General features: G+C 57.7%; 1 protein-coding gene across 1 annotated transcript; it reads right to left on the reverse strand.

The window, feature by feature from the left end:
- Positions 1-11,370: 11,370 nt before the first annotated feature.
- On the reverse strand, positions 11,371-14,987 carry NKX2-2 (NK2 homeobox 2). The gene is made up of 3 exons (XM_007191881.2): positions 14,895-14,987; positions 13,680-14,383; positions 11,371-12,763 (listed from the first exon to the last, which is right to left on the reverse strand). The coding sequence occupies exons 2-3, from the start codon at positions 13,936-13,938 to the stop codon at positions 12,201-12,203; spliced, it is 822 nt and encodes a 273-aa protein (XP_007191943.2). The 5' UTR covers positions 13,939-14,383; positions 14,895-14,987; the 3' UTR covers positions 11,371-12,200.
- Positions 14,988-16,755: the final 1,768 nt, after the last annotated feature.

The following is a 16,755-nucleotide window of genomic DNA, read 5'->3' on the forward strand; positions in this document are numbered from 1 at the left end:
GTTGGGGAGGGCTAGCAAGGGGGCAGCCTCTGCAGCCATCTCGGAGCCCCTCGCCCGCCCACACGCTCCTTCTGCCTGGGGCAGTGTTGTCCCTCACTGTGTCACAGGAGGCGGTCCCCTGCCTTCCAATGGCACACCTACCTTCCAGGGAAGAAGGCAAGTCTTGACTGGTCTTCTCGTCCTGATTGCCCCTAAGGTGGCAAAGGGGGCAGTGGGGAGGAGAGGGGACAGGGGTGGCTAAGCAAAGGGACTCAGTCACTCTGCTTAAATCAAGGAGCTCTTAATCTGCAGTTCCTTGTCCCCTAGGGTAGAATTATATTTCAACCTAATTTCCTTTACAGCCTAAATACATTCTTCTGAGAAGGGTTCTACAGCCTGTCCAAGGGGTCTTTGTTCCACACAAGGTCAGGAACCTGTGGGCCATGGCTCCGTCCCTCCCTCCAGCCTAACAAGAATCGCTGCTTCTGAGTGCCCGCTTGTCCCATTCCAGCCAGGTATGTAGTCAGGAATCAACCAAGATTCCTAATTTTTTTTTTTTTTTAAAACCTCTTTATTTTTTAATGGAATTTTACCCAGCCGGTAGCATTTGTGATTGAGGGCAGAAAGAGTGTGTGAAAGGATAAACATACATCCTCACTCCCACCCCTTCCCCACCCATTGCTACCATGGCCATTCATTTCAGAGCAAGGTGAAGGTTTCACAAGAGCAGTTGAAGAGCTGTGAACGGTGGTTCATTGCAGTGGTGTTAATTAGCATTTTATCAGGAGGTAAGAAGAGCTAACACATATTTTTCCTTTTACTGCTCCCAACAAATGTTGGGTGTGGTCTAGATCTTCCCTGTCCAATACAGGAGCCACTGGCCGCATGTGGTTATTTAAACTTAAATTAGTAAAAATTAAATAAAATGTAAAACTCATTTCCACAGACACACTAGCTACATTTCCAGGATTTGACAGCCACATGTGGCTGCTGGCGACCACACTGGAGAGCACAGACGTGGCACATTTCCCTCACTGCGGAAGTAGCCCCCAGGGCAGAGGGCCTGATTCTTCCCTGCTCATGGCTCACCCAGAGCCTAGCACAGGCCTGTCCCTCTAGCTTTCTCCTTTTCTCCCCAAACTCCTCCGGCCTTGTGTGTTTGACCCCCACCTCCTGCACCACACTGAAGTCCTTTGCAAGAAGAGCTGTGTGTGATGGGTTCCCACTGGGCGTTCAGCTCCACCATTTTCAAATGACGCGACACAATCACTGCCTCCTGTGATGCCCTTTGAATTCGGAAGGGCAGGTCTATCAAAAAAAATTGTTTTAACCCGTGGGGAAACAGGCCCAGAGAGAGTAAGTAATGGGTCCTGATTTCTGGTACAGGCTTCTTCTCATAGTTTGTGCTTTGTAACCATGTGTCACAGTCACACAGTCTTGATTTTCAAGACCGGTGAGCTCCCCAAGCACCGGGTCGATAATGGTGGAAAGTGCGTGGGCGTCCCCACCTGGCCACGTGACCCAGGCTGATTGCTTCCCTCTTGCGGCCTCAGCTTCCTCATCTGGAAGATCCAGGGAGGGAGCTGCTACAAAATGATGCTAAGATTTCTTGCACTCTAACAGCCGACATAAATTTTGGATTACTCTTTACTCATATGGCTCAATTATTTCTCACATGATTCGAAGACCATTTTAACAGTTTCCCTGCCCTTGTATTTGGGGTGGCACTCACTCTGGCAGGCATCCTATTGATAACGTAATAGGGGCTTCAGTGAGACTTTCGGGGTTGTCAGCTAGGCCCCGCTACCCCAAGGAGGTCCTGCACCAGCGGCATCAGCGTCTCCTGGAAGCTTGTTCGAAACGCAGGATTGCAGGCCTGCCGAGTTGGAATCTGCATTTCACCAAAATCTCAGGTGATTCATTTGTCCCAAAGTTTGAGTAACTCTAATCCGAGCCCTGGGACAAGGATAAATGCTTCTCACCTGTGTAGAAACCCGCCTGCAGGGGACCAAGCAGACACAGAGAGCTTGTCACTGCGCCAAACCCTCCCTGCTCCGCTCTGGGGGTGGGGGTTCCAGCGCGCTCTGAGCCCTTCCCTGCGTAGGGATCTATGCTCTCCTATGGCTGCCCCAGAAACGGGAGCGCATGTGTGGAGAGCATCTTGGGCTCTGGGGTCCCTTACTCGAGGGTCCATCATCTGCTCTCACAGCTTCGTTCTTCCATCTCATTAACGCTCCGATGGAAGCTCTCTGGCCAGGGCAGCCTTCCCACGGACTCCCCATGGCTATGCAAGGCCCGTAAAGTTGGGAACAGAAATTGGGTCTATGGGATACACCGGAGTCAGGTGGTCGCTGGGCAATTTGGCTGCGAATCACTGAATGGCCCGAGGGGAGGCTGGCTTGCTGACCCTGGGGTCTGCCGGAGGCCTAGAGAAACACACTGTCTCCCACCATGTGGGAAGAAAGAACAGGATTCCATCAGATTAGAACTTTAGGAAATGGCTATTTCAACCTAGAAGAGAGGACCAGGTGGGATTCAGGATACAAAAGCCTAAGGAAGGCAGGGTGAAGTTCAAGGTGGAAGATGACAAGGCTGAGACTCTGAGTCTCTGTGTCTGTGCTGCTTAGGCTCCCATGACAATGTACCACAGACGTATTAAACAACAAAAGTTTAGGGAATTCCGTGGTGGTTCAGTGGTTAGGACTCCGTGTTTCCACCGCAGGGAGCCTGGGTTTGATCCCTGGTCAGGGAACTAAGATAAGATCCCACAAGCCGCCCAGCACAGCCAAAAAAACAAAAAACAAAAACAAAACCCAACAGAAGTGTATTTTCTCACAGTTCTGGAGGCTAAAGCTTTGAGATCAACGTGCCCGCAGGGCTGGTTACTTCTGAGACCTCTGTCCCTGCTTGCAGACGGCCACCCTCTCTCAATGTCCTCATATGGTCGTCCCTCTTTACGTGTCTATGTCCTAATTTCCTCTTCTTATAAGGACAGTGGTCATATTGAATGAGGGCCTGCCCTAATGATCTCATTTTTAAAATGACCTCTTTAAAGACCCTGTCTCCAAATAGGCACACTCTAAGGTCCTGGGGGTTGGGACCACGACATGTGAATCTGGGGGACACAGTTTGGTCCATGACACGCCGTCTCCACAGCCTCTTGTGCATCGTGAGAGTGGCTTTTTCTGCGTGTGGACGTCACACTCTGTCCTGTGCTATGTGCCCCTGTGTACTGTGCTCCCAGCCCAAGAGTCACTGTGAAGGCTGGAAGCCAACTGGCCCTCAGGTGTTTTGGCCCCAGAACCTGACCAGTGGGGATCCAGTATAATGCAGGGTTCCTCTCTGACCCATCGGGTTCTCCCTCTCGGGAAGCAGGAATTTGAGCTGTGCTCAGAGAGACTGGGAGACCCTTTTCGATGAGAAAGACCCAAGTCACTGGCCTGGAGAATGGGTCCTGGGGGGGACGAGCGCCATCATTCAAGGTCTGCATGAGGGCAGCTGAGCATCCTGGGCGTGGCCTTGAGGAGCCAGAGGAACTGGGCAGCTGCTGGTTAGTCTCCGAGCCCTCGTTACACAGTTGCCTCGCACACTGTTTCCTCACCACCCCAAACTCCAGTTAGGATGGAAAGATGTATGAGCAGTGGACACGATGGGGAAGAGGCCATGGGATGGGCCACTGGGTCATAGGTGATGCCTGAGAAGCCAACGCCAGGTCCAGGATGAAGGCAACATGAGAGCTTGAGTGTCTGTATCTCTGTGTGGGGTCCCCCAGACACAGACCCCGAGACAAGGGTTCCCCTGCAAGCAGTTGATAAGGGAGAGGCCCGGGGAGGACCACCAGGAAGTGGGGCGGTGGGACAGAAGGGAAGAAGCCAGCCAGGCTGTGCTAACCAGCAGACCGCCACTGAGGGCAGCTGGGGTCGGGCCGCTGGGGACCCCTGGAGACGTGGAACATGTGTCCCACTGCCTCCCTGCTTATCTTCAGCCTCCACCTGAAACTGGTGGAGGCCATGGACCTCCCAGGCCTGGCCAGCCTCCCGGGCTCTAGTGCCCTCTTGCTCCTCCTGCCCCTCAACCTGTGGTGCTGGCAGCCGCTGCACTTGTGGGGCAGGAGGGCCGGGGCACCACGCTGCGGTCTGTGGCGCTCATGGCCTCCCATCCAGAGCCACCAGGGCAGGACCTTGGGCCACATCATTTCAGGCTCAGAGGAGCTGGCTGTGTAAACTGGTGGAGAAGGACCGGCCATTTCTGAAAGGTGCCTTCACAGTCAGACTATAGGTGTCTGACCCTCTATCATAGACACAAAAATCAGATTCCTTGGGCTTGACCTTGTACATCTACCCGCCCCCAACCTTTTCCATCAGTCTATGCTCAGGCAATTCTTTTATGTTGCAGCTAGCAGAGCTAAAGAAACACAGAGAGGTCTGGAAGCAAACACTTAAGTAAAACACCTTTTAATAGTTCTCGTAAATGTCTCAGGTTAAGGAGACCAGCGCCAGACCCAACAGAACATGTTAACTTATTTTCTGTTTCCCCCAAATCACGTAAAAGATGGGTAATCATTTAAAGATATAAGATCAATTGGCAACTGAAAATCTATTTTTCTTGTACCCTTTATTATTCTGGGGGGGAGGGGAGTTGCTTACGTCACCAAAACCGAGGAGATGGCAGGCCACGGGCCCAGGGCTGAGAACAGATTCAGAGTGTGCCCTCAGGTGGACCCCTGGCCTCCTGGCCTGTCCCCCCTCAGTTCTTGGGGAGCACTTGCTGGCCCAGGACGGCCCCTCAGTACCCAGGGAGGGAGCTGGTGTGCAGGCTTCTTGGAAGGAGTCAAGAGGCTGGCAGCGCACTGACCTCACCCAGCGGGCTGGGACCTGAGCGCTGGCTGCCAGCCAGAACTGGCAGAGCTCTGCTCCGTGGAGAAGCCCGCCACCCAGCTGTCTTCTGCAGAACAGGAGGGAGCCTCCGTGCTCCCTCACCCTGCGCCCTCCTCTCCTGAAATAGGATAGGATGCCCTGGCAAACCCCACCTCCACCCTATGGACCCCTTCTTTACGAGAACGCTGCCTTGTTCATATGCGTAGGTGCTTAACTTCTCAGAGACTGTTTCCTCATCTGCAGGAGGACAGGTTGGGCATGATGGTAAAATAAGATGATGTAGGAAGGGCGCCAGGCAGCTGCCTGGCCACAGCGGATACTCAGTAAATGGTGGTGGTTATCACGGCCTCCAGGTATGAGGCTGGGGGCAGGGAACCGGGGCTTGCTTTCTACCATTCTATGAAGGAAGGCAAGAACACCACAGGTGAAACAAGCAGCAAGGAAAGGGATGGGGCTTTTTTCACCTAGGTCTTTCAATAAACATTCGGGCAGGAGGGAACATTTTGGGGTGATGAAAATGTTCTGTGTCTTGATTGTGGGGTGGCAGTGACACCGGCGCAGCATCACCAGCCCGCAGAGGAGGGGGAGAAAGGACTTGGGCTGGGTGGATACCTTAGACTCTTCCATCACCCTCCAGGTGCCAAGTTCAAGGGTAGAAAGTTTTAATTTTTCTGGAATTAAGATTTAGCAACCTGTCCTGCCTTCTCCCACATAAGTAGACAGACACACACACACACACCCCTCAGCCCTGGTGTAAAGGATTCCTCACCCAGACATCTCAAATCCCGTATGTGTCCGAGCCGAACTCCCTGGACTGTCACTCAGGACCGCGCCCGCCGGCGGTCTTTTCTTATCCAATCGCGCCACCCTGCGGACAATCTGGACACTGCAGACTCCCCAGTCTGACACCCACCAGCTGGTGTTGAAGGCGGGGGCGTAAGAAAGTAAAGGGATCCACGTGTGGAGCCGCGAACGCCTCTGCCGGGAGGCAGTTTCACCTCTGGCTTCCCCGGGACAATCAACGAAACGAGCTGGAATGGCGGGCCCTATTTTCGACGGTCGGACATTGACGAATTTAACCCGTTCGGCCCCTAGTCCTCTGCCCCAGACCCAGTCTTCAGAAAGGCACCAGGGCGCGGGTGGAGGTCAAGGCATCCATAGTACGGCGTCCTTTCCTCCCTCGGATACACCTGCGCCCCCGCCGAGGCCTCGGTGCAGGAAGCTCTGAATTGGGGTGGGCCATCTTCCTGCCTCCCTCGCTCGGACCCCAAAGCCCGGCATCGGCGCGGCGGCTCCCCCTGGTGGCCGGATGGCGCCACTGCACCGCTCGTCCGCGGCCCGGGAGCGGCGCGCGGGGCGAAGGGCTCACCCTTCACAGAGAGCCTCCCTTTGCGGTCGGCCGCACCTGCACCTGATGGGCACCGAGGACCAGCGGCAGTAGCTGGGGCCCCGACTCGGTGGTGGGCGACAGGTGAGGGTCTCTCCTTCCTAGTAACCCCCCCACACCCAAATCGGAATCCCTCTTCGGCATCATTCTCTTATTCCCTGAACCACCTGGGCACCCACTCACCCGCCCTTACAGAACTGCCCACAGGGGCCGACACGTGCGCAAGGACCGCTCAGGGTGGCGGACACCGCATCTTGGGGCCCGTAGCGGAGCCCTCCCAGTGGCCAGCGCGCGCCTGGACAGCAGGACCAGTTTGCTGTTGTTTGTGCCCAAATGTGATAAAGCTGGGGCGGGGACGGGAGGTGGCACGTACTTGGCGGGTGAAGGCTGGAGGGGAAATTACAATAGAGGAAACGAGTGTCCGCTAATGCAGGTGGCCCAATCGACGCGCGCTTTACAAGCCACCCGTGTACCTGCCGTGCCTGCCGCCGTCTGACTTGCACACTCTAATCCTGGTTCGGAGCTGCCGACTCCTCACCGGGCCGGGCCACGCGTCGGTGGAAATGCGGTCGGGGACCTAGAGAGCGCAGCTGCCTCCCTGCGCTCTCCCAGGGGGCGAGGCTGGGCGCGCCGCGGAGCTGGTGCGCGGGGCTGGGGCGCCTCCTGGCGGCGACAGCGCGCGGGCCACGCGAGTGTCTGCGGGTTCCCTGCGCTGGCGGGCGGCCGGCGAGCCTGCATTTCTCGATTTGTTCGGGTGGCGGCGCCGAGGCCTATTCGCCTCTTCATTAATAATGATGCCCCGGGAGGAAGAAAAAAAAAAAGTCTTTAAAAACCAGACAGGATGGATGGGAGAGGAAAGTGTGTGTGTGTGTGTGTGTGAGAGAGAGAGAGAGAGAGCGAGAGAGAAGGAATTGGGGCGTTGGTGAAGGCAATAAAACTCAGATCGCTTCCTTGGAGAGATAGCGGCGGCTATAATGCGCTGGGGGATCAGGGGTTTATTTGCAGATCCTGGATAAAAGATGATATATCGACACAGTTTAGAGTGTCATTGCGCCCGGCCTCTCAGGAAGCCACAAGTACATATTTCCTGAAATACCGGCCAATACAATATCTAATCCACACGCCACCTAGGAACGGGAGGGGAACCTCGGCATCTCACAAGCTGGCGCCTGGTTTCTGAGTTCTGGGCCGGGAGACCCCACCCGGTCTGGATCTCGTGGCCCCAACACCCCCTCCCGTAGCCTTTGTCTTCAGGCCAAGTAATCACTTACTGTTGGGCCTTAATAAATACGTCTGAGAACTGTCCTTATGCTCGGTAAATATTGGATTAGCTTTTCAATGACCAGGCTCTTGAAAAGGCTGGAGAAATCCACACCAGGTCTCAACTAAGCCCAACAGTCAATAGGTAAGGAAAAGACGTTATTTCCTTGGCTGGGGTGGGGAGCGTGGAGATGGGGGGATCCTACCCTTATCAAGTTAGCTGATTCTACTGAACATGACAGCAGTTGTAGAAAATAGGGAAAAAGGGGGTGCCCAAGTTTTGGATGAGCTGGAATTTCCACCTGGCCCTTGATGGGTTCTATTTCTATGTCCATGGCGCCCAGCCTCAACAAGAACTCTTTTTGTCTAACACGTATTTGGTTTTTTTTTGTTTGAGGGATGCTTCTGGGAGTTTCTGACCCGGCTCTTAGGAGAGAGGATGACCCAAAGGATCTCTGGCCACCACTCTAACTTTGCTTAGGTGAGGCAAAACCGGGCAGATTCCTTGGAAGTTCCGCTCTCTCCCTGTTTTGCAAACGAAACGATGCAGGAGACATTGAGAATTAAAGAGGAAGTCCTTCTCTCCTCCAACACAGGGGTGCTGGTGGTGAAAGAAGTTTCTGAACCGGTTTCCCATCGAGGCACCGAGGCACCAGAGGGATCCCGCGCATATTTCGAATGACAGGGGGTTGGTAACCGAGGGGTCCGGCTGGATGAAAGCGGCCTCAGAACCGACTGCGGCGGAAATCGAGCTGGGCCTCGGACTGAGCGGTCTCGCGGCGTCCCTGAGCCGCTCCTGATGTGCGGGGAGGGCTGGCTTCACGCGCCCGGGCGTCGAGACGCATCCGGTGCGGGAACAAGGGGCCTGTATTTTCATCTACCCTGGAGCCGCGAAGCCCGCGGCCTCTGAGCTTCCCCCAGGCCCTGGGCACCTCGGTATCCTCCTGAGCCCGGCATGGTCCGATGGCCTCTACTCCGGGCTCCCAGACAGACAGGAGAGGCCTAGCCGCCAGCTGCGCGCGCAGGAACAGCGAAGTGCGCGCAAGGAGCCCCGACCCTGAACGCCGACGTTCGCAGACCCGAGCCCCAGCTTAGAGCCAGTATTTGGTAAAGAGACAGAAGCAGAGACAGAGACAGAAAGAGAAAGAGAGATCTCCAGCTCTCAGAGTGTCACGGGGCCTAGGCGGGGCAAGAGCCCTCTGAAGCCATCAAAGACAGGGGTGGCTGTTTTCCCCTCCTCCAGCCTCCTCCCCAATAGATATAGCACGAATTTTTAATGCGTCTTCCTTTCACAGACAACAATACAGGGTTTGAAAGCCGGACACAATTTGGGTTTTGTGCGGTTCCCTCCTCGCGCTCCCTCGGCCCAGCTGGCCATATGGAATCCAGCATGGAGCCCGCGGATGACAAAGGGACCCAGTGACAGGCCCAACAAAACCCCAAGGAGACTTCTGCCTGACTCCGGGATTCACTGCCCGCGATAAGCGCGCTGAATGGTGCGGGGCGGAGGGGGGCGGAGGGTGGGCCCCTTCTCCCTCTTCCCCTCTCTCTGTCCCCTGCGATCCTTTCTCTGTCCCTTTTTAATATGCACGCCTCTAACATCCCTGGCTCCCAGCTCTCCCATTGTGCCGTTTTGTGCGGCCCGCTGTAGATTGGGCGAAGATAGACTGCCGAAGCGGACCCCGCGCCGGGTGCGCTCCCAGGGCGCTGGGGTTAGGGCCACACAGCCTCCGCGGGCGCTTTTATTGACTCCATGGGGACCCGAGGATAGAGAGAGGCGGGCGTCGGGCCCACCTCCCCGGCTCCCAGCCGCCGGCGCGCACACCCAGACTGCAGGCCGGTAGGCCTAGCCACTACCCCAAACGCGCCCTCAACGAGCACACGTGGATGCCTGCGAGAATTTGGCCCTTCCAAGCTGCCTCCTTCCTCTCTGGAGGCCGGGGGGACGCTCCTACGATCATTTTTGGCCCCCGGAAGTTTTGGGTCCTGGAGCAGTCAAAATCAACCAAGTCTTGGGGCTGTGCCTCAGGCCTAGTGACAACCCCACTCCAAGAGGCTCGGAACTCTCACCTCCCTGCTGACGGATGGGGGTAGAGGGCAGTTACAAGAGGAATGTTGAGTGATTGGTATCTGGGCAAGTTGGGCATTCGGCTATTGCAGACACACGATTTGGGGAGAATTCTCCTGGCCTTTGAAAAGAGCAAGAAATAAAACTCCAAACGTTTCCAAGCTAGTGTGGGGAACAAAGGTAGACTTTCCCGCACTTAGGAAAACCTGGAAAAACCCAGTCGAACCTGGAGATATGAAAGGACATTTAGGAGGATATTAGAAAGACTCCAGCGCCCTCAATTATCCAGGGGCGGCTGCGCAACGCGGGAGTAACGTGTAATCACGTCCCCGGGCGTGTGGCGCTGAGTGCTATTGACGCGCAGATTTGGTCACACGGATAATCATGTTTGCTTTAGATATTGAATTAAATCTGATCATCAACTAGAGGTAGCGAGAAAGTCAGCTGGGACCGCTCCCTTTGCTCGGCCTCCTCGCCCCCGCCCCCAGCCATGAAGGTGGAGCTGGAGAGAAAACCAGAGATACAGTTTCCGAATGGGGCCGACTTTCAATCCCGAGGCGTCTCCGAGCGCGGTCTGAGCTGCAGAGCCCCGGGTATTTTCGGAAATCCGCGAGATAGAGGAGACAGGCGCCCCTACCCCCAAGTCCGCGGGGCCCTCTGAGACGCTCCCCGGCGCGGGCAAGTATGCGCCGGCGTCCTCCAGGGAGCTCTCCCTGAGGCAAGGGTGGGATGGGATCAGATCTCTAGCAGGGAAGGACCGTCCGCCCTCCCCGGGGCGAACGAGGGCGGTGTGCTCACTTCCCGCTCCCCTTACCGCAGCCCAGGAGGCCGGGACGCACTACTCCACCCCCAGACCACTACTTTCTAGCGAGCAATTCGCCCAGCTTCACGCCAGAGAGCTGGCCTGGGGGACCGCGCACAGCCAGATGCTAGGAGGGGACGAGGCGCGGCACCCAGTCCAGGGACAGAGGCGGGAAACTCGGAAAGGGTGGGGATGGAAGGAAGGCTTGGTTAGCAGGGATCGCCTCTGACTCCCGCTCCCTGGCTCTCCTCGGCCGAGGAGCCCAGGGAGGCCGCAGCACCTCCACCCACCCCGTAGTCTCCCGCGCCCGGGTCCCCGCGTCCCTCCTTGTAGCCAAAGCTCGGAGCGCCCCGAAACGCGCCCCCGGCCCCCGCGCCCAGGTCTAGGCCGCCTCCCGGCCGCGGATTTGCAAGGGGGTGGGGAGAGAAGCCGACCAGTCTCAACCTCAGCGCCCCCCTCCCCTTCTTAGCACGAGGTAAATCAAATGCAACAAAATGAAAGTCATCGAGTGTAGTGGCTTCAACAGCTCCTCAGGCTGAAGGAGCCACTCGTAGATTTGGGCGAGCGAGGGGGGCTTGCTCTTCTCGCTTTTGCGTTTTCCAAAGTCACTCTCCCTCCCGCGCCAGGGCGCTGCCGCCCGGATGCAGACCGCGCGTGAGGCCGGGAGACAGGCTGGGAGAGGCCGAGCGACCCCGGGCGGCGGGTCAGCCGCTCGCAGGCCCGAGGCCCAGCGCTCCCGCGCGGGCCCGGGGTCCGAGGCGCGGGGCCTGGCCCGCCCGCCCGGGAGAGGCCTGTTCCGGAAGCCTCCCCAGCGCCCCGGGTGCTCCGGCCCCCAAGGGATGCGCGGGGGAGAGCGCGGCCAGCGGCCTGGCCCGGCTGCTTGCCCGAGACCTCCTGCCCGGCGCAGGGCGACAAAGTAAGACAAACGGGAGGGGCGGGCTTGGTTTTTTTAAACACAGGATTTTTATTAAAATTCTTATTTAAAAAAATTGAAAGCTTTCAGCGCCCGGCGCTCTTGGGGAACCGCACGGAACCGCTGAGCTCCAAGTTCCGGGGTTCAGGACCCGGAGGATGGGGCAGGGGGCTTCTCGCTCGCCTACACATTTTTCCTTTTTAATATTTGAGAAATGTTTGCACTGAACAAAATAAAAAAAGAAAATAAGAAAGCAGGGGTAACCAAATATAAGCAAACCAAAACAAACCACAAAGAAAGGAGTTGGGCCCTGAGGGGTACAGGCCCTTCCTGAAGGTCATTTTGGCAACAATCACCACCGATATTTACAACGAAAAGCGAAATCTGCCACCAGTTGTCAGAACGTTTACATGGCCATAAATATTTAGCATTTTCTTATTTAAAAAAAAATGGAGAAAAAAATCCTCTATATTTTTAAAGTGTTCTCCACTTGCTTCAGAAGAAGACGGCTGACAATATCGCTACTCACACAAACATATTTTACAAAATTCACAAAAGCGGGGCGGGGGGATCTTTTTCTCCTTCTCAGGTGAGGACGTTAACTCTGGGACCATTCGGTCCCCGGGGAGAGGCAGAGAAGCGAAGCTGCGCAAACATTCTGTAAACACGGCTTATGGTTCAGCCGTCTCCAAAGGTTCAAACGGAGAGAGGGATGAGGCGGAGCTGGGGGGTGGAATCTGCCTCTCCAAGGAGGTGCAGGCAACCTCCTGGCGCCTCCCCAGCAGAGCCGAGAGTCAACTCGACTCCATAATAATAATTATAATATAATAACCACTGTAAGGGCCGAGTCCTCCTCGCCTCCGCCGCTGGGGTGGGGCCTGGGCCTGGGGCCGAGAGTCTCGGAGGGGCGACGCTCACCAAGTCCACTGCTGGGCCTGGACCAGGGGGTGTGCTGTCGGGTACTGGGGGGTGCCGGCCGAGCTGTACTGGGCGTTGTACTGCATGTGTTGCAGAGACTGCGCGCTGTAGGCCGAAAAGGGGATGCCCGCCTGGAAGGTGGCAGCTGCCAGGTCCTGGGCTTTGAGCGCGTGGCACGGTTTGCCGTCCCTGACCAAAACGGGCACGGCCACCCGGCGCGGCGAGGGCAGGGGCGTCACCTCCATACCTTTCTCTGCCCGGGCGCGCTTCATCTTGTAGCGGTGGTTCTGGAACCAGATCTTGACCTGCGTGGGCGTGAGGCGGATGAGGCTGGCCAGGTGTTCGCGCTCTGGCGCCGACAGGTAGCGCTGCTGCCGGAAGCGCCGCTCCAGCTCGTAGGTCTGCGCCTTGGAGAAGAGCACCCGCCGCTTCCGCTTCTTGCCGGCGTCCCCTCCGCCGCCGGGGGTCTCCTTGTCATTGTCCGGTGACTCGTCGGCTGAGGGCTCCGGGGACTTAGAACTCGAGTCCTGGGGCGCCGCGCCGGCTGCCAGCCCATGCACTGGGGGAAAGAGAAGCCCATCAGGAGCCTGGAGGCCGCGCGCGGCCGGGCCCCACCCCGCGCGCCCCGAATCCTCCGTGCGCCCTCGGGCCTGTGCGCCCCGCAGCCAGGCCCCGCTGCCTTCGCCCTGACCCCCGCCCTGCTCCACGCCTGACGAAATCGTCGGTGTCCGCCCCGGGGAAAGAGAAGAAGCGGCAGGAGTAGGGGCTCGGTGCTCTCCTTTCTAGGGGTTCGCCCAGTGTGGGTGCGTATTTTGGGGGGGAGTGGCGCGCGGAGGAGATCATCGCGGGTTAAGGGCTCCGGCCCCCTTAAGCAGTTTCCTCTCCGGAGAGACGTGGGCAGATTTTTAAGAGAAAAATCCCACAATCCCGGCATTGATAGGCTCGGCCATTTAAGGCAGGTTTTGGGGGCTTTCGTTTCTGCTTTCCGACTTTCTGGACACCCTCCGCACCGCACAAAGCGTCCTCTATGAAGTGCAGGGGGCAGGGTGAGCTATTTATACCCGGGCCACCCTCTCCCCGTACCCCGAGGCAGGCTGGCTCGCTCCAGTGCTCCAGGCCAGTCCTTCCCGGCTGTCGGAATGGGGGAGGGGGGCTCCGGCCGGAGCCGTCAGTTCTGGTTGACGTCTGTAACCAGCCCTTGGGAGGTATTCCCCTCCCCTCCTTCCTCCTAATTTCTCTCTTTGGAAAAAATATGAGACCAAGTCTCTTTCCCGGACTAGGGGGGTCTGACGAAGAGGGAAGAGGTAGAGCATCCCAAACAAGCGTTAGGCATCTTTCTGGGGGCGTAGGGTGAGGGATCTGGCTCACAAGGCTCCATCCCTTTTCTCCCCCACCCCACCCCCGGCGTGCGGTCCGGGCTGCGGCCACAGTCACAGAGGCGGTCACAGCCGCGGCGGCCAAGTTTCGCTACTTACGGGAGTACTGGAGGCCCTCGGTGCTGGCCAGCCAGCGCGTGTACGGGTTGTCGCTGCTGTCGTAGAAGGGGTTCTTCAGAGGCAGGCTCTGCACCGTGTCCAGGGCGCCCTGCCCCAGCGGCCCGGCCCTCTTGGCGGGCTCCGGCCCCTCGCTCTCCTCCTCCGGCCCTTCGGCCACCGAGCCCTCCTCATCGTTGGTGTCCGGCAGGTCCAAGATGTCCTTGACCGAAAACCCCGTCTTTGTGTTGGTCAGCGACATGGCCGGGACCCCGCAATTTATGCCGCAAAGTTGTAGCTTCACTTGGTCAATTCGTTGCGCTCTCAGTAGGGGCGGGGGAGGGGGTATGGGGAGAGGGGTTGGGGGAGGGGAGGGGGGATGGGCTTTAATTATTGAGATTATTATGTTTAAGAGAAAGAAAGAAACTCTGGGAAAGGGGAGAAAAAGAAAGAAAGAAAGAAAGAAAAAGCCCAAGGCGTTGCCTGTGTCTTCTCTGCAAGCACGCGGAAATGGACGCGGGGAGCCGGGCGGCCTGCGCGCCAGCGCTGCGGGCCCGGCCCGAGTTTGTAACTCCAGGAGGGGTGCCAAGGCGGCGTCAGCTCCGGCTCCGGCGGCCGCTCAGCGCGCGGTGGCGGCTGGTGGCGAGGAAAAAATGGGCCATTGCCCGAGCGATCAGTCCATATAAGGCTGGGCTCCACTCACGAACCTGGGGAGAGGGGGGGAAGAGGGGGAGAAAGAGAGGGAGGGAAAGATAGAGGGAGGGGAAGGGAAAGGGGGGAGGGAAAGAGGGGGGAGGGAGAGAGAGAGAGGGAGGGAGGGAGGGGGAGCAAGAGAAGGGTGGAAAAAAAGGGGGAGGGAGACATTAAAACGCAAAGGTTGGACACGTGTGGGCGGGTCTTGGAAGTCAAGTGGATGAAGACTGTATTTGCAGATGTGAAATTGTGGGTTTTGGGGAGCTCCGCGCTCCCAGCCAACGGCCCTCTAGAGCAAGATGAGAGGTGTAACGTGTCAATTAATTGCAAAGACGGGGCGAGCCTTTTTTACCCAGTATTTACATACAAAGGACCACCGCGTCGCTCGCGAGTCCACACACTTGAAAGGGCAGTTTTAACAAATTGCATCTTTAAAAAAAAGCGGGGGAGGAGGAAAGAAAACAAAACAGAAACCCGGAGGAGGAGAGAAAAAGAGAATCCTCCTTAACATTCACTGGTTCCTACCTCCTTGCCCCCGCGCGCCTGCCCCCAGCAAGCCGGAAAATTGGCGATTTGTGGCGCCTTTGGAAAAGGGGGAGGGGGCGCAGGCTGAGCCGCGGAAATCTCTCCTTCCCATCGCTGGCCGTTCCCTAAACAAGATCCGGTTCAAATGGCAAGAGCCCAACTTCTGTAAGCCTCCTAGGTCAATATTTTGGTTGAGGCTTAAGGATGAGTACTAGAAATGACAAGGCAAGTAATTGATTCTAGTTAAACGCCGAAAGAGCCCGAAACCCAGGAGAGGAATCGGCTCGGGGCCGGCCGGAGCCACCACCAAGCGACACCACCTCCCCCGCCCCGACACCCTTTATTTGCTAAAGACATTTATTTCCTTCTCCCCGCCTCCCCTCCCCTCCCCCTCCCCCCAGCTCTGTGCTGCTGAGCGGGACCGCGCAGTTCACTTTCTGCTTTGCGGGCGCCCGGGGAGGGGCGGTGGGGGTGGGGAAGTCTCCCTCGGGCCGCGATCGGCCCGGCCCCACCGCCTCCGGGCCCCGCGGGCCGCGCTCTCCGGGTGGAGGGAAGGGCAGGCGGCCCCGCGCCCTTCCTGCCCCCTATTATGCCTCCCTTTCCAGCCTCCAGCGGTGGCAGAGCGGGGTGGGGTGGGGCAGGGGTAGAGGGGAGGGGGGAGGGGCGGGGGCGCTGTCTCCAGCCGGGGTGAGGACCCCGAAAACCGCGGGGAAGGGGGTCGCAGGGCGGGAGGTGCTGCTGAGTTCTCTCCGGAGTTTTCTTCTCCCCAGGGAGTCCTTTCGGACGCACCAGGGGCGAGTTCTGAGGACACGCTCCAGGCTCCCAGCTTGCGTGAGGTTTGTGTGCGGGTCCCAACCCCGGGCCGGCCTGGGAACTGCACTTTCCCGGGACGGCACCTCCTCCTCGGCGCCGGCGAGGAAAAATCCAGGCCGCACTTCCCGCCCCTCCTTCCAGTTTTTTTTTTTTTTTTTTTTTTTTGCGCGAGGGAGCTTTGCTACCTGATGCTCATCCGCCCCAGAGGAGCATCAGGACGCTGCTTGGCCTGGGGGCGGGGAGGGACGGAGAAGGCCGCGGCGGGGGTCGGGGTCTGCCCACCCCCAAGCCCTCCGCTGGGGCCGCCTCCACGCCGGCGAGCGCAGCGCGGGCGCCCGTACTCCCCGCTCTCAGCTGCGGCCGCCGCGCCCCGGCCGCCCCCGAGTTACCAGCGCCCGGCGAGGGCGCCTCTCCCCGAGCCGCTCGGCGGCTTTCTGCAGCCCTCGCTGCCTCGCCCCCAGTATGTGACGTGGGTGACAATGGCCCAGGTTAGAGGGAGCCCCTCGTCGGCGCGTCCTGGGTGGTCGGACCCGGGCAAACACAAATACAAACCGATTGCTAAGCTGCGGACAATGAGCGAAATGTAGACAAATGTCCCGCTCCCGTTGGAAGCCTTTGTCCCGGCTCGGTTTTTGCATTTATTTCAGTGGAGAAATAATACATGATTGACGCTCTCTTTCAATGTGTCCTAACTGTTTGGAATAAATCTAAGGTTGTTCCTAGTTGTCATGGCATTCAACCCTTTTCAATGGACTATCTCTTCATTCATTTCTGAATCCGTCCACAATATTAAGGAAACCCCTTCATGTCGACGCTCCCCATTCCTCTCTTTCTCCTACTTTTCCTTTTCTCTTTTCTCCCCCTCCTTCCGCCCTTTCCCCCTTCCTTCCCCCTTCCTCCCCCCTTCCTTCCCTTCCTTCCCCCCTTCCTTCCCCCCTTTTCTTTCCCCCTTTCCCCCCCGCAAGAATTAGAAACTGGTTTGAATCGTGTTCCTTGAACCCATTACTTTTCGTCCTTTTTTCCCCTTTCTCTTTCCAGTCTGCCTTTC

Source organism: Balaenoptera acutorostrata, chromosome 15, assembly GCF_949987535.1.
Source record: "Balaenoptera acutorostrata chromosome 15, mBalAcu1.1, whole genome shotgun sequence".
Lineage (NCBI taxonomy): Eukaryota > Metazoa > Chordata > Mammalia > Artiodactyla > Balaenopteridae > Balaenoptera > Balaenoptera acutorostrata.

Excerpts from the sequence above, each read along its gene's own strand:
- NKX2-2 (XM_007191881.2), bottom strand. The coding sequence starts at position 13,938 with ATGTCGCTGACCAACACAAAGACGGGGTTTTCGGTCAAGGACATCTTG. Across the intron at positions 12,764-13,679 it reads CGAGGGCCTCCAGTACTCCC|TGCATGGGCTGGCAGCCGGC; the intron begins GTAAGTAGCGAA and ends TCTTTCCCCCAG.